At 37.9% G+C, this 26,201-nt stretch overlaps 1 protein-coding gene across 1 annotated transcript; it reads right to left on the reverse strand.

The window, feature by feature from the left end:
- Positions 1-18,413: 18,413 nt before the first annotated feature.
- LOC125369273 lies at positions 18,414-19,352 on the reverse strand. Its single transcript, XM_048371286.1, has 2 exons — positions 19,196-19,352; positions 18,414-19,033 (listed from the first exon to the last, which is right to left on the reverse strand). The coding sequence occupies exons 1-2, from the start codon at positions 19,350-19,352 to the stop codon at positions 18,414-18,416; spliced, it is 777 nt and encodes a 258-aa protein (XP_048227243.1).
- Between the last annotated feature and the right edge of the window lie 6,849 nt (positions 19,353-26,201).

The following is a 26,201-nucleotide window of genomic DNA, read 5'->3' on the forward strand; positions in this document are numbered from 1 at the left end:
ATTTATACACCATTACTGTCACGACCTCATTTGTGGGCCCGTGACCGACACTAGGAAATGGGTAGGCGTAAGGCCACTGAATCCCGTAGTAAGCTTGACACTCACCGACTTAAATAAATCTCATCTCATTTAATATTATTGATTCCACAAATTCGAAACCATTAAATTTACACGATTAAGTCGGTCTGCCAGAAGAATTAGGCGAGACCCGAAACTATAGAAAATTTCAACTGATACATCTACTATTTCAACTCCGGAGAATCTAAGATTTTACAAATTAACATACCAAATCAAATAACATCACCCGATGATGAAAGAGTCGGGTTACTAGATAAGAGTCGTGGGAAGACTAACAGTCACAAATCTGAAAAATAGTCACAACCAAATTTATTTATTTATTTTTTATTAATAATTAATATTCATTAACATGTCATTAAACATGTCATTTGCATCATGATTATATATGATCTATTTTATTATATTATGTGGTAGATAAATAAATTATTTAGTTACATATTGATTTAATTGAAAAGTAATGATTTTGGACTAAATTGGAAAGTTAGAAAGAAAGAGGATTAAATTGTAATTTGCCTATTTCTACACCAATATACCACATCTTTCATTTGTTCTTATCTACGTATGCTTTCCAATTTCCTTTTCTTCTTTGTCTCTCTCATTTTTCTCCTTTCCTTCTTCAACTTTGATTTTCCAAATCAAACTCTACAAAACTTTTAGTAAGTGAAAATCAAATTCTTCTTTTAAGCTTGAAAGATTTGGGCTTTCTTAATCAAGGAAAATAAAGGTGAGTAATTTTAATTGCTTGATTTTGCTGTAAATTAGGGTTAATGATATGAAATTGTTGATGATTATGTGTTTTGGAATTGTTTAATCAAGAGTAAACATGCTTTTACTTGTGATCTTGAAGCTGAAATTTCTGGGCAGATTTTTCACTTATGATTTTGTGACCTTAGATGCTTTATCTCGAAAATTTTCAAACATGAAAGTTGTAGGTATATGTCTCAAGAATATCTCTGTAAAATAGTTTTGCAGATTGTTGAGTGAGTAGAAACTTATGAGGTTCGATTTTGCTGCTGCTCTGCTTTTGGTTCAGCAGGTGACCTGGTTTTTGTGCTGACATTTTGAGGCATTTAGAGGCTGAAACAAGCAGAGAGTTAAACATGAAAGTTGTTCATTTATATATCTAGTATACGGCTGCAAAATTTCATAATTTTTGGTTGAGTATAACGTGAGATATATTGAACTTAATATGGCCTGCCCGAAACTGTTTTAAGCAGAAATCGGGCTTAGGATTCAGAAATTTGTTGCTAATTTTGTGTTTCACAACTTGAGCTAGAGAAGTCAAAATTGAGTAAAATTAGTGTCTATAGAAACTTTAGAATGTTAAATTTATATCTGGAGAGTTTCATCAGAAAATTCATTCGTTTGGTTGGTCATTTAATAAGAAACTTTTTGCTGTTCTGTTTAGATGGAAATTTGAGCAGCTGTATAGAAAATGCCATAACTATTTCTATACCAATGATTTTGAAGTGATTCTTTCTGCTATGGTTTCTATAAAAAGGGAAGTGTAATTCTGGAAAATATGAAATTTTTATTAATTGTACATAAGTTTTGGTGTAATTTCTAAGTCAGTACCTACAAGCTACCTTCATCAACAAATATGTTGATTTGTTGTCATTCATCTCATGCATCATATTAATATCTAGAATATATGTTATTTTGTTGAAATGTGACATTTTATTGATAGTAAATATATATATATATATATATATATTTATGCTTGTGATTGAATTGTATTTATATTGAATATGTGAATAGGTTCATCCAAAGGCAAGGAAGTGGTAAGAGAAAAAGAATAGGATTACTTTGTTATCCTATAACTTTTGGTAAGTATTTAATAGACTAAACTTTGTGTATATTGAGTAGGGACTGCTGTTTGATTATTTGATAATTTCTTGGTTGATTGAGTTGATATTAGTTATGTTTTTGGCTTGTTATAAAGTGAATTGATTGTGATGTATTGTGAAGTGAATTGATTGTGATGTGTTGTGAAGTGAAATAATTGTGATTAAGGATTGATGACTTTTGTATGGATATTGTGTGATCGGGAAAGCTGAGCCGGGCGAATAACTACCCGAGTATGTGAGATGGCAAGACTGAGCCGGGCGGATAGTCTTGTCAAGTGGTTACTGAAATTTAAAAATGTGAGGAAATGTAAGGATGAGTCATCTGATCCTAATTTGATAGAAATAATGTGGAATTGAATTATTTGACTTGGTTGAGTTTGAGATTATTTGCATTACGTGAGATAAAATTATATGTTTATGAGAATAACTGAAATGGTTGATTTTGTGATTGTTAGTTAAGTGTTGGTATAATTTTCTGTATTGATAAAGATTTGATAATTCTAGCCTAATATACTATAGTTTAGTAAATTAAATGCTTATTGAGTCGCTAGCTCATTCCTTAGCAAATTTTTTTTTTCAGGTTAGTGCAGTTGTAGATAGCCTTAGCTGTGCATTGCTCTCTTTGCATCAGTCAATATTATCAGGTGGGCCAGAGGAGTTATCTAAAGCATTGGGGCATTTTGGGAACTTGTGTGAATTAAACTACTGTATAAATATTTCTTATATATATTAAGTATGTCATGCCACTTAAATTGTATGAATGTATATTGTAACTAAGTAGTAAATTATGTTTATAAAGTTATATATATATATATTGCTATTCAATGGGAAGTTTGAGTTGGGGTGTTACAGTAAAGTTGAGACTGTCAGTCTCGAGAGTGAGTTAAAACCATATATGTAAAAATAGTTGCAAACATCTCAATAACACATTTATTTACTTTGAAATAAATAATAAGTCATGCAAAAATAAACGTGTCATGTCATGCTTAAATTAAATAAAATAATTTTCACACGCTATGGGACGGAGTACTCCGATAGAACCCTAATCCCAACACAAACATCTCGATCAATCTCCATACTGACATCTCGACTAATCTCAATTCTAGCATCCCAACTATTCTCATTCCAATAGGACTGGCGTCCAGAGAGCAAAGCTCGACCAGGGTCCTTAACTCCAGTCCGGTCACTTAATGTTCACTATCAGCCTTAGCCTTTCAGCTCTCTTATTCCAATAAGACTGGCGCCCAAAGAGCAATGCTCGACCAGGGACCTTACTTCCAGTCCGGTCACTTAGGTATCCAAATAAGCTAGTGCCCAGAGATCAATGCTCGACCAAGGACCTTTACTCCGGCAACCACACTCTACTAAGCCCAAAGAGCGATGCTCGACCAAGGCAAGTCCTAATCTTTACTTTTCAAATTTACCTATTTACCCTTTTCCATCACTCTCGGACCTATATCGGTACACTCATCAACCTAATGTGTTCCACTGCCGTCCCATCCCGTGTCATCACAAAATCAATAAAAATCGTAATGCGGAAAATGAAATATACATAAACAGTACATAAAAAATTAGTCAAAATATTAATCATTAAATCAGAGAAATCATATAAAATATTAGCATGACACACGTAAGCAGATATATGACTTTAACTCACAGCTTTGGCGGGCGACCTCCTAGCTCTGCTCCGATGCCTCGGTTGGACTGAGCCGAACAGACGGATTATCTAATCACGGAAAACAATTTATCAATAACGCTGAATAATTTACAATTGACCCTAGGTCTAGATTCCTAGGTCTGACTGTCTAAGAATCTCGATTCGGGTAAATTCTACTGAAAATTCGGCAGAACCTCCCCTAAAATACGGACATTTACCCCCCGTAAAACGGGTCCAAGACCTGCTAGAAAAACACTTCAAATATTCAACAATTAATACAATGGGAGTCGGGTCCCCAAGACTTCACTAATTTCCCGACTCCGCCACACAGCACAAAAATCACGACTACGGCAGGCAGTCCGACAAACAATTATTTTTGACTCACAAATATCATCTAATACACAACACAATTCAATAGACACACAATTAAACCAAGAATTCCAAAATTAACGGGCCAAAGAAAATTACCGAGACGCTTGATCGCTCGGTCGACTCGCCTCCAGCCGCCGGAGTCCGATCGACGATTCGAACACACCATCGGACTCGAAACGACGCGCTGATGACGATCCCGGTTTTCAATTTTCCGATCCGACCCCTGATCATCCGGAGAGATATGCGAATGATCTCGACCATCGATTTACAAACGAAGTCCGATCGCCACGAAACCAGTGCCATTGCGAAGCTTGAGCTGAGAAGAGTCGGGATATGTCCTCCGATCATCCATCCTCCGTCGGAGCTCGCCGAAAAAGCCAAAAAATGCGGCTGCCCCCTACTTTCTCTCTCCATCAGATCTTTCATTTCCGGCCACCCCAGGCGTCGCCGTTGCCGCCAAAAGAGAGCCCTCGCCGAGGGGATTCGATCGCCATCGACTCGCCAACGCCTCTTCCTCGCGATTCCCACGCTCGCTACGCCGCCGGCTCGCGGGTGCCGACTGCTAGCCACACGCACCTTCTTCTTCCCCGGCCTTCTCTCTCTCCCCGACGCCGACTCTCCCTAAATAGTAACCGATTCCATAAATATATGCTATGGAATTCACAAAATAATTAATTTATCTTATTATTACTCTATCTTATTATTAATCAGGGATTTCGTATATAGCTAGAACAACCCTCAAAAATTGCAAATACTAATTTATTAAGAATTAGTCGGATTGAAGCTTTTTTAATTACAACAATTTTACCCTTCAAAATTTCCAATTAACCCCTAAACTTTTCTTTAGCCTTTCAATTAAGCCCCTAACTAATTAATTTGGGCCAAATTAGAATTATTGAAAATATATAATTACATATATACCCTTACCGACACATTTATTTATAAAAAAACCAAACATACAAATTTCCATTAAAATCCAATAATAATAAAATTATACTTTTAATCCTTATTCCAAAATAAATCTCCAATTTAGCCCTAACACACAATTAAATTAAATAACCAATTTGCTAAATATTTTCCAACTTAAAATTTAATACCATTAGCTAATTAAAATACCAATTTCCCCTAAAATTCTTTTGTAAAAACACCCTTTACAAATTCTTCCATAATTCTCCAATATATATTTTATTTATATAAATATGTATTTGGAGAAAATTTTGAAAAACGAAAAATATAATTTATTTCTCAAAGGATTTACTTAATTAATTTCTTAAAAATCAAACTAATTGGATATAGAAAATAACTCATTTATTTGTCTAATATTAAAATTTCCATTAATCATTCCAAATTAAACCAAATAAAAATAAAGTAAAATTAATTTAAATAAAAACTCATTTATTAATTATTATTAATAAAATCATTATTAAAGAAAATTTCCGGGAATTACATTCTCCCCCCCTTAACAAAAATTCGTCCTCGAATTTTAAAAGAAAAAGGGGCTACACTACAAGACTGAAACTAATTTCGACTTCTCGGAAACTTTCCTCGGAAGAAATAAACTTAACCACAAGACCCATTGACAAAACCCTTAAGCAAAACTGGCGAACCTGAGAATCCACGATCCTGACTTACTGCTCCTCGAAAATCAAATTTTCACTTACCTCCATACATCGAGGGTCCAATACGAGCAAAGGATCGAAAATACACTTCCTCAACTCAGACCTACGAACCATTGGATTGATCTCAGAGAACATTACTTGGCGGAAAGTCCAACTTGCACGCCACCTCACCAACCTGCCAACAAATCCAAAGGTCCCCATAACTTGCCTTCCTTACCAAACCGCATAACTTCTAGCACAAAAGATGCCTTAGAAATACATACTCTCCAATACCAATCTCCACGTGCTCCTACTCGGGTTTGCACAACCTCTCTGCTTCTTAAAAGCTGTCTTCAGTTGCTCATGAGAAAAGAATCTTCTCCGAAGGATCTGGACCAACTCGGGTCCCACCAAAAAATCCACTCGCCAACTTCCTTCCTACTGACGTGTCCCTTGCACGTACAGAAAATCCTTAACATTCATATCTCATCATCCACGACATATCATCCATCTGGTCGCAATAACCGACACAAAACCAAGCCATCCTGACATGAAATTCCTTTTCGACTGAAATCCAGAAGTCTCCCCTATTATCCAACATGGCCTACTATGCCACAGACTCATTCTCACAACAACTCAGCTTGTCATCCAGAGAATGCCCAAGCTAACACAATTTACATTTAAAAGGTTTACTTATTTATTCGCTTTATAATCATCACTGATAAAAATTTATTGTATTCTAAGAAAAATACTTTATAAAATCATAAAATCTCTAATGGTTCCTTTATATAAAATTTTACAATATCGCGCACCAGGGTGATGATGCCCCCCATCACCAAGGGTTGCAATGCACGATGTATGATGCATGTCCTAAAAATGAAATTGTGCATGCCTAACAGTGAAATGCCATAATGAATTCTTTCGGGACTAGGCACAATATTGTATTTTAAAAACACTTGTTCTACTTAGAAAAATAAATAATATTTGCTTAAGTTTCTCTGGATTCCGAGCATCCGAAAATACTCCTACCACCTTTCTTAAGCTTCTTACAACCACAAAACTCAACCATAAATGCTCTGACCTCTGCTCGACTTCCTACGCACTAACTTCGGCGCCACTCATTAAGGCGATGCCTAATACGATGACGAGGCAGTTCATGACACGACTGCACTACGCTCTACACTAATTCTGACTGTGGTGCCCACCATCGAAACAACAATCGAAGCATCCAAGGGCCCAACTGCACCAATTACTCGAAGAAAACGGCATGAAGCTACCGCGCTTCAGATCTTCCCATCGCTACAATGCTCATTCTCAACACAGCATCAAAGACAAACTCACAAAAAAAGAATGGCAGACTCTCTAACAGTGAAAGCTGAGATACTGGAGTCAATGAAAACAACAAGACAGACTTGATCCTAGCTCCGCAGTACCGAGAATCTCAGCCTAGGCCGAAGGAAATCTAAACCTAAGCTCTGATACCAACTTTGTCACGACCCCATATGTGGGCCCGTGATCGGCACTAGGGAATGGGTAGGCATAAGGCCACCGCATCCCGTAGTAAGCATGACACTCACCGACTTAAATAAATCTCATCTCATTTAATATTATTGATTCCACAATTTCGAAACCTTTAAATTTACACAATTAATTCGGTATGCCAAAAGAATTAGGCGAGACCCAAAACTACATAAAATTTCAACTGATACATCTACTATTTCAACTCCGGAGAATATAAGATTTTACAAATTAACATACCAAATCAAATTACATCACCCGATGATGAAGGAGTCGGGTTACTAGATAAGAGTCGCAGGAAGACTAACAGTCACAAATCTGAAAAATAGTAAAGTTGAGACTATGAGTCTCGAGAGTGAGTTAAAACCATATATCTAAAAATAGTTGCAAACATCTCAATAATACATTTATTTACTTTGAAATAAATAATAAGTCATGTAAAAATAAACGTGTCATGTCATGCTTAAATTAAATAAAATAATTTTCACACGCTATGGGACGGAGTACTCCAGTAGAACCCTAATCCCAACACAAACATCTCGATCAATCTCCATACTGACATCTTGACTAATCTCAACTCTAGCATCCCGACTAATCTCATTCCAATAGGACTGGCGCCCAGAGAGCAAAGCTTGACTAGGGTCCTTAACTCTAGTCCGGTCACTTAATGTTCACTATCAGCCTTAGCCTTTCGGCTCTCTTATTCCAATAAGGCTGGCCCCCAGACCCTAATCCCAACACAAACATCTCGATCAATCTCCATACTGACATCTTGACTAATCTCAACTCTAGCATCCCGACTAATCTCATTCCAATAGGACTGGCGCCTAGAGAGCAAAGCTTGACTAGGGTCCTTAACTCTAGTCCGGTCACTTAATGTTCACTATCAGCCTTAGCCTTTCGGCTCTCTTATTCCAATAATGCTCGACCAAGGACCTTTACTCCAGTAACCACACTTTACTAAGCCTAGAGAGCAATGCTCGACCAGGGTAAGTCCTAATCTTTACTTTTCAAATTTACCTATTTACCCGGCCTTCTCTCTCTCCCTGACGCTGACTCTTCCTCCTTCTTTTCTTCTTTCTTTTCCTTTCTTTCCTTATCAGGATTTAGCCCCCAAACTTTTCTTCATTACCACTTAGTTCCTCAACTTTTTTAATTACAACAATTTCGCCTTGCAAAATTTTCAATTAACCCCTAAACTTTTCTTTAGCCTTTCAATTAAGCCCCTAACTAACTAATTTGGGCCAAATTAGAATTATTGAAAATATACAATTACATATATACCCTTGCCGACACATTTATTTATAAAAATACCAAACATACAAATTTCCATTAAAACCCCATAATAATAAAATTATACTTTTAATCCTTATTCCAAAATAAATCTCTAATTTAGTCCTAATACACAATTAAAATAAATAACCAATTTGCTAAATATTTTTCAACTTAAAATTTAATACCGCTAGCTAATTAAAATACCAATTTCCCCAAAATTCTTTTATAAAAACACCCTTTACAAATTCTTCCATAATTCTCCAATATATAATTTATTTATATAAATATGCATTTGGGAAAAATTTCGAATAACCAAAAATATAATTTATTTCTCAAAGGATTTACTTAATTAATTTCTTAAAAATCAAACTAATTGGATATAGAAAATAACTCATTTATTTGTCTAACATTAAAATTTCCATTAATCGTTCCAAATTAAACCAAATAAAAATAAAGTAAAATTAATTTAAATAAAAACTCATTTATTAATTATTATTAATAAAATCATTATTAAAGATAATTTCCGGGTATTACAATTACTCTCTAATTATACTTGAGCTTCAATCTTTGCACAGAGAATCAAAATAAAGGTTTTAAGGACAAGCATTATAATCAATGTGGAAAAATGAGTTGACAATTAATAAAAATTGAACAAAATGAAAAATGAAAACAAAATGCAAAATGAAACCATCCCATACCTAGTTCTTAAATATATAGAACAAAATATATGATCCTCCTGCACACTACTCTAGGCATTGTCCTCAATGACTAAATTAAGAAGAAGATATAAAGAAAATAGGAAGCATAAATAAGTAAACTAATAAGAAAATAAAAGAAAAGGGGATGGAAGTACTGTGTGTTTGCGTAAAAATTGGAAGAAAATTTGTATCACCTTCCAAGCATAAAGAAACAATAGAAAATATTTAAGAAGTTACACTAACACAGAATCCCATAAAGAATTAGAAATACAGAAATAAAATGATAATATCAAAGGGTGCATTGTCATCATCATCATAGGCAGCTTCGGTGTTGTCAACAGTCTTATTGTTGGTGTCATCATCGTGGAACTCCTCGGTACCAACAGTTGTAGAATGAGAAGGAAACACAGGGCGAGGAGCCATTGGAATACCCTGGCTACGACAAAGGTTAGATAAATCATCACAAAGCCAATGGAGAAGCTCAGAATGGTATTGTAGAGTGGCTTTGATACTAGGTGCCGACGAGGAAGAAGAAGGTGCACCATGGTGAAAACCTCCTGGGTTGTCATTGGCGGGAACATCATTTATGGTTCTTTTAAGATATATTGCGTTGCTCTTATATTAACCAATAAAATCTTCTTCATGACACTTAAATTGAAAAGAATTACACTCTTGGATTAAGTTGGTTAGGGTGTTGAAAACACCTAGGTTGTGAGCTAGATTAGTAATGTAGGAACCTCCATAAATGGCACCCTTTTCTTCCTAGACATACTAGCCATGTGGAAAGCAAACCCATAACCTAAGTGTGGTATAAGTCCTTTATCAAAACAATGCAAATAGAATAAGTCCCATTTGGTGACTACCCCGTGCTTTCCCTACGTCCACAAATGGTAAATGCAATGAGCCTATGCAGATAACACAGGGAAGGACTAGCTATGGTAGAAGTTATCTAACTCTAATGTCATAATTTGCATTAGCATTTGGGCGAATGATTTCTCTCTAATATGCAGTAGGACGTGTGTGCCCAAAATTTATAAGTATACTAAAGCATGCATCACTCATGACAGATGTGTTATCATAAAACTCACATCCAACAAAAAACTCATTCAAAGAAATTGAGAATTGCTTACCCCTAAGATGGAATTTTACAAACCCAGATTGTATTTTAGTTGACTAATCCCTTTGCAAGTGAAAAAGTAAACAAAAACTCCATGAATAGCTAAAAGAATGGATTTTTAATATTTATGAACCTATCCCATTTAGATATCTCAATCATTATTCTAATGCTATTACTTAACCCAATCAAGTCTAGATCATAGTAGTCAATCTTATAAGATGGGTGAATAGATAAAGAGATTAGAATGGCACACCTTTCCTTGTATTGATTCTCCGTAAATGATAACAGAGGGTGGAGTTGCTGCGAAGAGGAGCGTTGGCACGACGATGAAGGTCGAGTTGGTGGTGGTGGCATGGTCATGTCTTCATCGTATGGTGAACGATGTCGTTTCGTGGATTGCTTCTTCTGTGCAATGGTTTTTTTTTCTATTATGATTGCGTGAAGAAAATGACAAATTTGAGTGTGGGGTATGTGGGTTTTAGAAGAAAGGAGTGGCAGGTATGAAGAAAAGTATTGAAAAGAGATAAAAAGGTAAAAGCAAGAGTGGGTGGCGGCTAGGGTTTTATCACTACCCTTTTTATAATACTGCCTGACGCGGCCGTGTGCGTGCCCGTGTCTCTAGCCGTATGTGAGACTGGAATCTAATGTAGTTATTATGCACGACTGTGTGTCATCCCTTGTTGCTGGGCGTGTATGTTTCAGGGCTAAATTACCTATGCAACACACGGCCGTATAAGAAGCCGTGTGCCTTCCCGTGTTTGGTATTATGCTTAATTCATAAAAAAGGCTTTATTAGGAACGACCGTGTGTCATGTCGTGCAGTACAATTCGAGGGAACATGGCCATGAGCAAAACTATGTTTGGATTTGGAAATCAAATGTTAACATGATTTACAATAAACACGGTCGTGTGTCAAGCCATGTGCTTACTCATGTGTGATACTGATGTTAAAACATATTGGCACGAGGTGATGCATGGGCGTGTGCTCAAAAAATGCAAATTTTAACAATTGTGCAAACCTGAGCACGGCTAACAACACGACCGTGTTCCAAACTATGTCTTGACTGTCATTCCAAATTGGGAGGGAGCTGTTTAAGCTCCACGTTAGGCGCATCTTCCTCCCTCAAAGCATTTATTGAAAATAAATCACGAGGTAATGACTCATACCTTAGAGATTGTCGATGTGGAAGTGCTAATTGTGCATTCAAGGTATTATTATAGGCAACTACCTCAAGTGCTTCATCATCGGATTCTACTTCATGAATTAGGCAAGCTTCTAATGGATCTTGAGGATGTTGCTTTTAGAACACCTTTTCAATGCATCCTTGAATGGCATCAATTCTAAAGCATGATTGCACCATTGAAGGATCTTGTGCCAACTTAAAAACATCAAACTCCATTGTTTCTTCCCCAACTTCAAGCTTCATCTTACCTTGCTTTACATCAATTATGGCTCCTACTCTAGCAAGGAAAGATCGTCCTAGAATTATAAGAATTTGAAGATCTTCCATCTCAAGAATAACAAAGTGGCACATAAAACTCCCCAACTTTTACAGAAACATCCTCCAAAATTTCTTCGGGATAGAGTATGGATCTATCGGCTAATTGTAGGGAAATATTTATGTGTTTGGGTTCTCCAATATTCAATTTCCTGTATAAAGATAAAGGCATTAAAGTCACACTAGCTCATAGATCACAAAGTGCTCTACCAATAGACAATTTACTAACAACACAAGGTATAATGATACTCCTTGGATCCTTAAGCTTTAGATGAAGCTTATTTCTGATAACATCGCTACATTCCTCATTCATTGGTATGGTCTCATGATCACTCATTTCCTTTTATTAGATATGGTTTCCTTGAGGCATTTGGCATACTTTGGTATTTGAGTGACCGCCTCAAAAAATGTAAAGATGATGATGTCTAATTGTTTGAACACTTTCAAAACCTTCTAAAATTGCTTGACAAGTGTTCAATTCTTGATCCTTTGAAGGAATGGCAGTTAAGGAATCTTGGCTTCCCTGGGCTAACGCCGATCACTCTTTGGCATATAACTTTCAGTTTGCATCTGTTTATGCTCTTCCCTTGGTTGCTTAATCTTTTGCTCCACTTCAGGCAATTATTTTCCACTCCTCAAAGTTACAGCCTTTGCATGCTCTTTAGAATTTTCAGATTGGCTAGGTAGATGGCCTATTTGACAAAAATTTGAGGAACTTGCGTGTGATGCTATTTAGTGTTCTAGCATCTTATTTTGCGTGGCCAATTGTTCCAACCTTTCTTCTTGCCGCTTTAGACTTGCTTGAACTGCTTGCATTGCCTTGTTTTGGGACTGGATGAAGTTCTCCATCATCATCTCGAGGTTTTCTTAGGTTCAGGTTGAGGGTAGGAATTCTTTTGTTGAAAATCCGGTGGAGGTGGTACTTTGTATCCTTGATTAGCATTGGGATTGTAATTCCCTCCTTGATATGACTACAAGAAGTTTGGGTGGTTCCTCCACCTAGGGTTGTATGTGTTGGAGTATGGACTCCCTTGAGGTCTGCCATTAAAATTATTCAGGGTATTAAGTTATTTAATTGAGCAGTCTCAGGAATAAGAATCACCTTGTTGACATTCTATAATAGAGTGTCCTCCTCCACATACTTCATAAGATAGCACCTGTGATGGATAACCTACGAAATTCAACCTTTCTAATTTCTTAGTGAGGGAATCCAATTTGGCATTTACCATGCTTAAGCTATCAACCTCATACACTCTTGCTACTTTTCTAGGCTGATTTCGCTCCTCATTATCATTGACAATTATTAGATGGCATCTTCTATAAGAGTACATATGCATCCTCTGTTGTCTTGCTCATGAAGGAGCCTTGTATAGTAGCATCAATGGTAATTTGAAAGGATTCAGACAATCCTTGATAGAAAGTTTGCATGAGAAGCCAATCTAAAATACCATGGTGTAGGCAATGTCTTTGCAAGTCTTTAAATCTCTCCAAGCTTCATAGGCGATATTTAGCAGTCTTTCTAGGTGAGTAGTACTTAGTAAGAAAAGCCTTAGAAAATGTATTCCATGAAGTGATGGAATTCAGTGCTAATGATCCAAACCATAATTTTGCCTTATCTTTCAATGAGAAGGGAAATAACCTAAGGCGAATAGCATTTGTGCTCACTCCATTGATCTTTAAAATGTCACAAATGTCGAGAGAAGAGGCTAGATGAGCATTGTGATCCTCTGATGGTAGTCTGCCAAACTGATATTGTGAAACCATTTGGATGTATGCAGGTTTGATTTCAAAGGTATTAGCTTCAATGGTTGGCTTCACAATGCAATTTTGTCTTCCTATGATACTTGGAATTCCATATTCTTTTAAAGCTCTAGCTTGTCCTACTGGTTCAACCATTCTTCTACCTCTTTCTCTTTTCTCCTTTCGCTTCTTTTTGCAAGTCTTTTTGATTCTGGATTTACTTTCTCTAGTTCAAGATGTTTCAAATCTTGTTTGTATAAACAAGAGTAAAGTATTTGAAAATAAAAAATAAAAATAATTAAATAAAATAGAAATAAAGATGTTAATCTAGCGGAAATAAAAAGTATGCTAATATTGGTATTGTCGATCTCCCCAGAAACGGCGCCAAGAACTTGTTAGGCAAACTCCACAAGTGCACGGATCGCAACAAGTAGTAAATAGTGAATATGAGTATTTATTATAATTCTTTTAAAAAACTTTAAATTTAGTCATAAATAAAAACTTGCAGCAACCTTGAAATGAATAAATTGCAAAATATTTACAAATAAAGTTTATTTCAAGTTTGCAAATAAAAGGATTCAACTATCCAAAATATTGCTATATATAATTTTTTTACAAAATTTACATTAACCATAACTAAAAAACATGCAACTTTTAAATCAAATTAAAGAAAAATTCCACCAATTGTAAAACAATTAAATAGAAAACATGGTATTTCAAAAGTAATCCAAAGCTTTACAACCATTAAAATAATTTATAAAATAATCTATTATAAAGAAGCCATAACAAAAAAAATAACATAGCATCAAAACTAAGAAGAAAAATGATTGCATGATAGTGTTCTCATGATTTCTCTAACTATGTGGAATAGTTTCCTAGTGCTCTTCACACTCTTCTATCTTTGTCTTATTTTCTAGTAAGGATCGCATGCTTCTATGGTACTGTGTTTTATCTCCTAAACTCTCTCTTTTGTCTTCTCTTGGTCGGAGGGTTGTTCTTATTAGGTGTACTAGTGTTGGTCCTAGCTTATTTATTTCCATTATAGACGGCTCTAGTTCTAAAGTATTAACTCGGTGTCTAGAGGTTGACCAGTTAGAGCAGGCACTTTGAAACTTGGAATTGGGTAAGGACACTAAAAGAGCACTAATTGCTACAAGTCTAGTTCCGGTGAGGAATATATTAGAACCTCCCCTAAATTACAGAAATTTACTCCCGTACAACGAGTCCAGAATCTACTAGAAGCACTTCAAATTATTTGTGATTAATTAACGGGAGTCAAGCCACCAAAACTGCATTATTTTTTCTGACTCCACAACACACCACAAATCACAATTAATTAAATCTAATTAATTTTAAATTACCATAATTGATAATTAATAGCCATAATATTTTTTTAAAATTATAACATAATTTAGTAGGACCAAATAAAATTATACCGAGCCGAAATTTCAAAATTTCGCATGTCAGGGAAACACCGGGGTCCAGAAGCTGGTCCTACCAACAGTGTCGGAATTCGAATACGAAAACGCCTACGCGAAGCTTGAGTTGCAGGAGAGTCCGAAAACACAAGAGATTCGACCGAAAACTCATCGCAAGGCACCGAATCGGTGCCGGAAAGGGGCTGCTCCGGTGACACTTGACCGAGGCTGCTAGCGAGGGTTTCACAGTGGGGGGGAGCTCGGCTTAGGGGTTTCCGATGGTGGGGAGCTCAATTCCAGCATCGGATGGCTGAATGAATGCCGGTAGGAGGTAGAAACGGCAACGTCAGCTCCCTTTCCTTCGGCGATGCTGCTGTGGAGGGGAAGGAGGAGGGGAAGGATGGTGCGACAATGGGAGGAAAGGAGAGGGGAGCTGGCGTGGCGAAACTGATCGGCAGTGGGAGGGGAAAAGAGGCGATTGGCAGGGAGAAAAGGGGAAGGAGAGGGAGGAAAGGGAAGGAAGGAAAAAGAAAGGAGGGGGGGGGGAGGAAGGAATTTATTTATTTATTCATTATTATTATTATTACTATTTTTTTTTATTTTCTGGATATTACATTCTACCCCCCTTAGAAAAAATTCAACCTCGAATTTTAAAAGAAACACGACTTACCTCAGGATTGGAACAAATGAGGATAAAAACTTCTCATTTCCTGCTCGGTCTCCCTGGTACACTCTTCTGACGAATGGTTCTGCCACAACACCTTTACCATCAGAATAACCTTAGAACGCAGTTGGCGAACTTGAGTATCCACGATCATGACTGGCTACTCCTCATAAGTCAGACCTTCACTTACTTCCATATATTAAGGCTGCAACGCATGCGAAGGGTTCAAAATGTACTTCCTTAACATTGATATGAGAAATACCGGATGCACGTGCGAAAAATTTGGCGACAAGTCCAGCTTGTATGCCACCCCTCCAGTTCTGTCTATAATCTCAGAGGGTCCCACATATCGAAGGGCTAATTTGCCCTTCTTGCCAAACTGTAGCACACCACGCATAGGAGACACCTTTAAGAACACATATTCCCCAACACTGAACTACACGTGCTTCTGCTTCGGATCCGCATAACTTTTCTGCCTATTGAAAGCTGTCTTCAGAAGCTCGCGGATAATGGAAATATTTTCTGAAGTTATCTGAACCAACTCTGGTCCTGCTAACTTTCGTTCGCCAACCTCTTCCCAACACATAGGAGATCTGGACTTTCGGCCGTACAGTGCATCATAAGGTGCCATCTCAATGCTCGAATGGTAGCTATTGTTATACGCGAATTCAATCAATGGTAGATACCAATCCCACTAACCACCAAAATCTATCACGTACATCCAGAGCATATCCTCTAAGGTCTTATAGTCCTCTCCGACTGTCTGTCCATCTAGGGGTGAAAAGCTGTACTGAAGTCCAATCTGGTACCAAGCTCTTATTGTAGCTTTTTTCAAAACATCGAAGTGAACTGCGGTCCGCTGTCAGACACTATGGAAATAGGAACGCCGTGAAGACTGCAATTCTCTCCAGATACACTCGCGCATACTTAGCCATAGAATAAGTAGTCTTCACTGGAAGGAAATGCGCAGACTTAGTCAATCGGTCCATAATCACCCAAATAGAATCATAACCAACTGAAGTTTTGGGTAAACCCGAAACAAAATCCATAGTAATCCTTTCCCATTTCCACTTTGGTATGGGAAGCAGTTGTAATAACCTTGACGGCTTCTGATGCTCTAATTCGACCTGTTGACACGTAAAGTCCACGGACAACGGGACATTATGACCAGCCAGCACCCTTCTATGTCCCCCAAAAAAAATGAAATCTTTACACCCCAGAAAAAGTCGTTACAAATGATACCAGCAACAAGAACCATTGCACACCAGAACGATGAAATCTTCATTCTAGAGTAGTTTGGGCATAAAGAAAACAACTAACATAGATTACGTTAGACACACACCTCTTAAAAATCAAATGAGTTTAAAGAAAGCTAAAACCTGAGGAAACACTTGGAGACAAACTCTGTCACATCCCTTTTCATTCCATTTCACCAATAATTTCCTTTCAAATCATGATACATCTTGGTGGAGCCCGGATGCACGCTATAAGCTGTACCCTCTTCTAAAATCTCCTTTCTAAGATTATCCACATCGGGAACACACAGCCTAGTGCCTATCCTGAGAGTACCATCATCATCTATAAAAAAATCATTAGCTCGACCTTGCTTTACTTCTCCCAAGATTTTCCATAACTGTGGGTCCTGATTCTGAGCTAAACTGATTTTGTCAATATGTACAGACCAAGCCCTGAAATGTGCTAATAATGCTTTCGATTCCAATACCTCCATCTGTAGCCCTTCGTCGTACAGTTCGTGCAAGACTACCTACTGACTTCTTGCTCAAGGTATCTGCCACAACATTCACTTTACCTAGATGGTAGAGAATATTACAATCATAACCTCTCAGAAGCTCCAACCATCTCCTCTATCTCAGATTCAATTCCTTCTGTTGAAAAATATACTTCAAGCTTTTATGGTCCGTATATATCTCGCACGTCTTACCATAGAGATAGTGCCTTCAGATCTTTAAAGCAAAAATTACTGCTGCCATCTCCAAATCATGGGTAGGGTAATTCTATTCATGCTTCTTCAATTGCCTAGATGCATAAGCCACTACCTTACCATTTTGCATCAGGATGCAACCCAAACCCACTCTGGAAGCGTCATAAAACACTGTGAGTCCACCAGTCCGAGAGGGTAAGGTCAATACCGAAGTGAAGTCAAATAGTCTTTCAGCTTCTGAAAACCTCTTTCACACGCGTCAGTCCACTGGAACCTGACGTTCTTTTCAGTCAACTTAGTCAAAGGTGCTGCTATCCTCGAAAAATCTTGCACGAATCGACAGTAGTAGCCTGCCAATCCTAGAAAGCTACACACCTCAGTCACCATGGTCGGTCTCTACCAGTCAGTCATTGCCTCCACTTTCTTAGGGTATACTTGGATGCCCTCTCTAGACACAACGTATCCTAGAAAAGCTATGCTTTCTAACCAAAACTTGCACTTGGAGAACTTAGCGTACAACTAATGTTCCCTCAACGTCTGAAGTACCATCCTCAGATGCCACGCGTGCTCTTTTTTGCTTCTAGAGTACACTAAGATATCATCAATGAATACAATGATAAAACGATCCAGAAACTGCTTGAACATCCGATTCATCAGATCCATGAAAGCCGTAGGAGCATTAGTGAGTCCAAACGACATTACCAGGAACTCATAATGCCCATAACGTGTCTTGAGACGACAGGTCTTCCTTACAGATCCTCAACTAGTGATACCCCGATCGCAAATCAATCTTAGAGAAGCATGCGGCTCCTTGAAGCTAATCGAATAAATCATCGATGCAAGGAAGCAGAAACCAGTAATGAATCGTCACTTTATTCAATTACCGGTAATCAATACAGAGGCGCAAAGTACCGTCCTTCTTCTTCACGAACAAAACAGAAGCACCCCACGACTGGGTCTAATTAAACCCTTATCTAGGAGGTCCTGTAACTACTCATTTAACTTCTTTAGCTCGGCTGGTGCCATTCGGTAGGGTGGCAAGGAAATAGGTGATGTACCCGGTACCATGTCGATACAGAAATCTATCTCCCTATTAGGCGGCAATCTTGGTAGCTCTTCTGGAAATACATCAGGATACTCGTAAACCACCTGAACATCCTCAACGCTACCTTTTCCTATTGAGGTATCCTTAACTAAAGCTAGATATCCCTGACACCCACGGTGAAGCATCCGCCTAGCTGTAATAACTGACATGAGATTCGATGGAGTAGGTACCTGCTCACCTTTAAAATGGAACTCTGAGTCTCTCGGTATTCGAAAAGCTACTTGTTTCTCCCGGCAGTCCAACATGGAAAATTGCATAGCTGACCAATCCATTTCCAAAATTATGTCAAAATCCATTACGTCCAATAGAATTAAATTAGCAATTAAATCCTGACCCTCAACTGACACCGGACACGACGGAAACACAACATCGATCTCTAAGGCATCACTTAATAGCGTAATGACCAACATCGAAACTTGAAGTCTAACGGGTTGGACATCCAATCTTAAAGCAAAACTAGGCGATACAAAAGAATGGGTAGCCCCATGATCTAATAAAACTCTAGCTTCAGAATAGCAGACAGGAATAATACCTGACACCACAGCATTTTAGGCTCGCGCGTCTTGATGACTAAGGATGAACACTCTCGATTGCCCACGGCCTGACTGCTGAGAGCCTGAAGCTTGACTTTGAAGTCTGCTCCCAGATCGGCCTCCCATAGATCTACCTCCAAAACCACAGTCCTGCTGGATGACAAACTGAGATCCACCCTGAAAGTATCCTAGAGCTAAAGGAAAAGCTAGCCCAGTCGCACTAGCAGACAAGCCTTGAGGAAAAGCTGGCTGACTGAAGTAGCGGGGGCATGCTCGAGCCATACGACCCATCTTGCCACACCTGAAACAGGCTCCGCTGAAAGCTAGGCACAATCCCTGATATGACCTGCCACACACTCGACAGGTGCTGGCTCCAAAACTAGAGCTGTTGTAGCCTGAACTCTGCCCACTACCACTGAAGCCCTATCCTGGTCTGAATCCTCTGCTACCCTTCCGGTTGTGTCTGCCCGGCCTGCTGGTCGGAACCTCAGGAGTAGGCTCCACTACCATAGTACGGCACAACTAGTTGTGCATTAGACTAACCCTCAATCCTTGTCTTCTTTTTCTTGCCATTGTCAATCCCCTAGCTAAATCCTTGCAGGGTCATCTCCATTTGTCTGGCCATGTCAGTCACTTCTAGGAAGCTGCTCCTCCTAGACTGAACCAAGGAGACAAACTTTGGACTAAGTCTTGATATATATTTCCTGTTCTTCAGCTCCTCGGTCCCTACAGCATAGGGCGCATACCTACTCAGCTGTATAAACTGTCTGGTGTATTTTACTACTGATAGATCTCCCTTAATCAGCCTTTCAAATCTCTCTTTGTACTCTTGCCTCACGTTAAAAGGGATGAAGTACTCCTCAAACCTGTCTCTGAACTGTCTCCACGACAATCCATCCGAAAAGGGGCGGATATAGTCTCTGAACCACTGAGATGCTATCCCCTTCAAAGAAAATCCGACCATCTCGATGGTCCTCCTATCAGAACAGTGAAAGTCGGATGCCCTTTTCTTGACCTCATCCAATAAGTCCAAAGGGTCCCCAAATGTTCAAATTCCATAGGTCTTAACTTAGTGTATTCAGATATGGGAACCTCGTCCGGATTCCTAATACCGGACCTACTACCACGGCTTCCTGAACCTTAGGCAGCATGTTACTGCTGAAAGACCAACAACTGCTCTAAGGCCCTCTGCATCCTAGTCATACCGGCTACAAACGCCTCCACTAGGACTCTACCAGCACCGTGTGCCTCCTGAGTCTTGGCCTAATATGGTTGGGCGGCTGCTCGAGGCGCACCTTGCCTCCTGGCATCACGGGCTGATGCCGGTGGGGCCGTCTGAGCAAAAAATGCATCTTGCCTTCTTGTGCCGATGCTATAGCTGCAGTCGCTCAAGTTCTCGGCATAGCAAGGGCTGAAAATAAACAACAAGTTATCAAACCCAACAGACTCTCTAACATATAGCACAGATACTAGAATCAACGAAACACACAAGGACAGACTCGATTTCTAACTCCATAGTAGTTAAGGAAGCTAACCTAGATCGAAGGAAAACAAAACCTAGGCTCTGATACCAACTTTGTCACGACCCAATCTGTGGGCCCTTGACCAGTACTAAGGAATGGATAAGCTTAAGGCCACCAAGTCCCGTAGTGAGCCTTACAAATCGATATTCAATAAACTGCATATAAAAAATATAATATTAATCATGTTTGACATGCCATACATAAATCTAGCTGGTCTTTGATAACATTTCACGTTCATTATGGACCAGAATGATCATAACAAATCAAAAATACTATTGCGGAAGGTTTAAAATATAAGATAACTGAAAATATAAAAAGTATAGATCATTTACAATAAGTCCAATGAAGAAAAAAGTCTGGCTGTCAAAATGCAGGACGACGAAGAACTCTAACTGTCACTTGAAAAATAAAATTGAGACTGTCAATCTCTAGAGTGAGTTAAAATCACATAACTCTGTAACTATTGCAGTCTCCTCAATAAAATAATTTTCATTAACTCAGTATATCATGCCATTGTGTATCAAAATACGAGTCATGCGTCCGAAAACGTTTAAGGACTTATGGGACGAGTGGCTCAGCAGAACTCTAACCCAAAACGCTAGTAGTCTTTCGGCTCTCTTATTCTAATAGATCGGGCGCCCAGAGAGCGAAGCTCAACTAAGATCCTTACATCTAGCCTAGACTCTTGTTCCCCAACTAAGCCGGCGTCTAGAGATTATTGCTCGACCAGGGACCTTTCTCCGGCAGTCAAACTTTCACAGTCCAGAGAGTTAATACTCGACCAGGTCAAAATCTAAAAATAACTTTTATTACCTGTCTCTTATTATTACCAGTGTGCACGCGATCCTGATGCAACCCATCAGGTGGCATGTTCTACTGTCACCTCATCCCAAAGTCACAATCATAACATTTATAAAAAATCATAAATAGACTATCCATAGGCAACATAATTTATTCAATTGCATATTGAGAAATAAAGTTTAGTAATATTGGGTAAAGCAAACATGCAAAATATCTGTAGAGATAATAGTAATAGTATTAAAATAACATTATTTAAAATATTATAAATAACGAGATAAATTAACTAATAATAATATTAAAATTATTTGTGATGATTATCAATTAAATGAAGTTTACCTATAATAATGATAATGATAATCATACATAAACATTAACCATTAAATATCGCATTAAATCTAGACATTGCGAATGTACAACGATTATATGACTTTAACTCACAGTTCTATTGTGCTCCGCAATCCGCTCCTACGCCTCGGGTGGAGCTGGCGGGATGGGCGGATTATCTATCCACGAAAACACTCAGTTAATAGACATTCTTAAATTTCCTTAGGCCTAGATTCCTAGATTAGACTACCTAAAAATAATTCAGACTCGAGAACTCTGTCGAAAATTCGGCAAAACCTCCCCTAAATTACGAACATTTACCCCCCGTACAACGAGTTCATAACATGCTAAAAATACTTCAAATATTCTCAAATTAATTAACAAGAGTCGGGCCACCAAAATTGCATTATTTTTTTCGACTCTATAACATACCACAAATCACAATTAATTAAATCTAACTAATTTTAAATTATCCATAATTGATAATTAATAGCCACAATATTCTTCAAAAATTATAACATAACTTTTGAGGTCCAAATAAAATTATACAGAGCCAAAATTTTAAAATTTCATGCATCCGAAAAAGACCGGGGTCCGGAAGCAGGTCCTACCAATGGTGTCAGAATTCGAATTCGGAAGCGCCTATGCGAAGCTCGAGTTATGGGGAGTCCGAAAATAAAATAGTTTCGGTCGGAAACTCGCCAGAAGGCACCATATCGGGGCTGGAAAAGGGCTGCTCTGATAAGCTGGACTGCAGTTGCCGGCGAGGGTTTCACGGCGAGGGAGCTCGGCCTAGTGATTTCCGGTGGTGAGGAGCTCAATTCTAGCATTGGATGGCTGAATGGATGTCGGTAGGAGGCTAAAACGGTGACGGCAACTCCCTTTCCTTGAGGGGAAGGACGACAATGGGAGGAAAGGAGAGGGAGGGATTTGCGACAATGGCCTCGATCAAGACAGGAGGGGAAAAGAAGGTAGTCGTCGAGGAGAGAAGGGGAGGGATAGGGAGGGAAGGGAAGGAAGGAAAAAGAAAGGAGAGGGGGGTGGAGGAAGGAAAGAGAAAGGAAGGAATTATTTATTTATTATTATTATTATTTATTTATTTATTTATTATTTTCTGGATATTACACTCAAGCTCTTACATTAAATGCAAAGAGAGGAGTTGGTGGAGAAAGCTCGACAGTCTTCAAAGGGTTTTAATCACCAGTGATAATGATTATGAGCTTTAGAGTACAGGTGGGGATGATTCTGCCTATAGCCCTTTATGTACACTGCAACGGTTAGTGATCTCAGAGAAGGCTCTTCTAGCGAGGCCCTAAGTGGATCAGATTCAAGGGTTACTCAAAAGGATGGAAAGAGTTAAGGCTAAGAACAGCCAACAAGGTGAGCTCATGGAAGTTGAAGTCCAAAATATAAGGTACAAAAATTTAGTTCCAGCCCTATTACTAATCTAGTTGCTATCAAACTAACCTCCTTGCTTGGCCCATCTTCGAAGCAAGCCTTTTTATCTCAAAAAGCCTTAACTCAAAGACAACTTAGAAGATATAAAGTAAAACAAATGGCTCGTATATCTAATACAACCCTTGGCCCAAACTCATCCAACTCCCAATCCCAATTTTTTATTTCTGAGACAATTGCTCAAGAGCACCAAACAACAACCTAATCTCTATTGAAGATTTTAAACATCCCCTTGATCCTAAAATAGATAACTTTATGTTGAAAACCCTACCTTCTCAATCCTCTATTAGTGATAAGCCCCTTAAGATCTTTCTTTGGTGTCTGAGTTCGCTTTAGTGATTGGCGCACAACCACCATAAGAGAAATGGCATTCTTAGCTTGGAACTACCAAGGCCTTGACCTACCCCCGACAGTTAAAGCTTTTTGAGAGCTTATAAGGAAAAATAGCCTCTCTGTCATTTTTCTAAATAAAACGAAGCCGTGAAGTTCTTTCTTAGAAAAGCTTCGGAGTAGATGGGGTTTTATATATATGTCATGTTGAATTAGTGGGGAGGGTTGTGATCTAGATTCAGATTTTGGGATCTAATAATCACTTTATTGATGCTTTGTGTTAGGGTGACTGCTTATGGCATTTTACAAGAGCTTATAGTCCTCTTAGACATGAGCAGAGAGCTAACTTCTTAAAGTCATTTGCAAGATTTAATTTTAATGATGGTACTCCTTAGACTTGCGTGGGAGACTTCAACTACTATTCTAGTCTTGCTGATAAGAAAGGAGGTTGTAATTTAGGTTGTATCAAACTGTGCTATTTAAAGAGCTTTTGGAAGTGAATGATCTAATCAGATTAGAATTCAAAGGGTAGAGGTTCATTTTGTCGAACAAGTGGCGGGGAGAAAATAACATTAAAGGTCGCTTGGATGAGGGAGTGGTGAATATAGAATGGTTGGCAGCCTATCTAGAGTCTCATGTGATTCATGATGCAATGATAGTCTCTGATCATATACCTCTAGTAGTCCAGATGAAGGAAAAGAAAAGAGCTTGTCAACAGTTAGGTACTAGTCAAGATTTTGTAAGTGGGACGGGATAGAAGTATTATGGAGAAGGCATGGTTGCGCGATGCTAGATTTGAAGAATCTATAAATATTTTTTTAATGAATCTAATAAGCTTGATCTCGAGAAATATAGTCTTGATAATCTAGTAGGTAATTTTGTAAAGCTTGACATCTTTGTCAATGAAGAAGGATGCCAAGACGAAAGAGCTTCTCATGAGCACCATTAGGACAATAGACCTTTCCATCACCATAAAAGAAAGCACCTTAAGAGCTTTCAAAGGAGTAGTGACATCCCAAAGATCATCCTAAGGAGCTAATCATAGGTGATACCTTAAGGAGAGTAAGTTCTATACCTCATCTCAAACACTTAAACAATCTTGCCTTTGTTTTTCAAATTGAGCCAATTAATATTATTGAAGCTCTTAATGATGAGTATTTAAGGAATTACAAGTAAGAGGAACTCAACCAATTTGAGAGGAACAAAGTTTGGAAACTTATTTCAAGGCTGAAAGATCATCCAATTATTAGATGTAAATAGGTGTAAAAGAATAAGCTAGATGAGAATATTCAATGACTAGAAAGAAGGCTTGATTAGTTGCCAAAGGGATAACCAAGATGAACATTGATTATGCTGAAACCTCTGCTCCTATTATGAGATTAGAGGCCATTAAAATTTTACTTGCTTATGCATGCTAAATGAACTTTAAGTTATTTCAAATGAATGTGAAAAGTTCATTTTTGAATGGTTTCATTGGAGAAGAGGTGTATGTTAAACAACCTCATAGTTTTGAACACTTTAAATTTTCTAATCATATTTTTAAATTAATTATGATTTAAAACAAGCTCCAAGAGCTTAGTATGAAGGCTTGGTTTTTTTTCTTTTGTAAAATGATCTTACTAAAGGAAAGGTTTGATACAACTCTTTTGAAAATTCACAAGCATGATACTCTTATTTTCCAAATATATGCTGATGACATTTTATTTAGAGCTACTAATGAATCTTTGTGTGAGAGATTCTCTAAGTGTATGACTAGAAAATTTGAGATGAATATAATAGGAGAGCTCAAGTTCTTCCTAGTATTGCAAATCAAGCAATGAGAACTTCATCAACCAATCCAATACACCAGAAGCTTCTCAAGAAGTTTGGTATGGATGGATGCAAGGTGGCCAAGACTCTAATGAGCACTTCAATAAAATTAGACAAAGATGAGAAGGGTAAGCTAATAAATGATATCGGATCTCTATTTTATCGTATGGCTTCTAGACTCGACATCATGTGTAGTGTTTGCTTTTGTACATGTTCTTAATGATGTCCTAAAGAGTCTCATTTGCATGTCATCAAAAGGATTTTAAAATGCATGCATGGCACATTGCATTTAGGACTTTGGTATCCTAAGAACACATCTTTTGACATAATTGGCTTTTAAGATATTGATCATACAGGTAGTCTTTTAGATAAGAAGAGCACTTCTGGAACTTGCCATTACTTAAGTGAATATATAGTCTCTTGGTTTAGTAAAAAGCAAGTCTCAATTGCCTTGTCCAGTGCCGAAGCAGAATATATAGCTATAGATTGTTGTTGTGCAAATATTCTGTAGATGAAACAATAACTCAAGGACTATGGGCAATGCTTAATCATATTTCTATCAAATATGATAACATAAGTGCCATAAATCTTTCTTAAGTTCCATTCAACACTCTAGGAGTAAGCATATAACATTAAGCATCACTTTTTGAGAGATCATATGCGAGTTGGTGATATTGTGTTAGAGTTCATTAACACCAATAACCAACTAGTTGATATCTACAACAAACCCCCAAGTGAGGAATGTTTTAATTTCATTAAAAGGAAACTTGGTATACTTGATGAGAGCTCTTTAGACTAAAAATATTTTTAAAAATCTCACTCATACCTTCTATCTTACTTGTGCATCCTTACTTGTGATTTAATGCCTTGATATGTGTTCTAATGGTTAATTGAGATA

The sequence above is a fragment of the Ricinus communis genome, chromosome 2 (assembly GCF_019578655.1).
Source record: "Ricinus communis isolate WT05 ecotype wild-type chromosome 2, ASM1957865v1, whole genome shotgun sequence".
In the NCBI taxonomy this organism is placed as follows: domain Eukaryota; kingdom Viridiplantae; phylum Streptophyta; class Magnoliopsida; order Malpighiales; family Euphorbiaceae; genus Ricinus; species Ricinus communis.

Bases quoted from the DNA above. Each gene is read 5' to 3' on its own strand.
- LOC125369273 (XM_048371286.1), bottom strand. From the start codon at position 19,352: ATGGGTCGTATGGCTCGAGCATGCCCCCGCTACTTCAGTCAGCCAGCT. The intron at 19,034-19,195 runs GTAGATCTATGG...GCTATTCTGAAG, and splicing joins GCAGGACTGTGGTTTTGGAG to CTAGAGTTTTATTAGATCAT.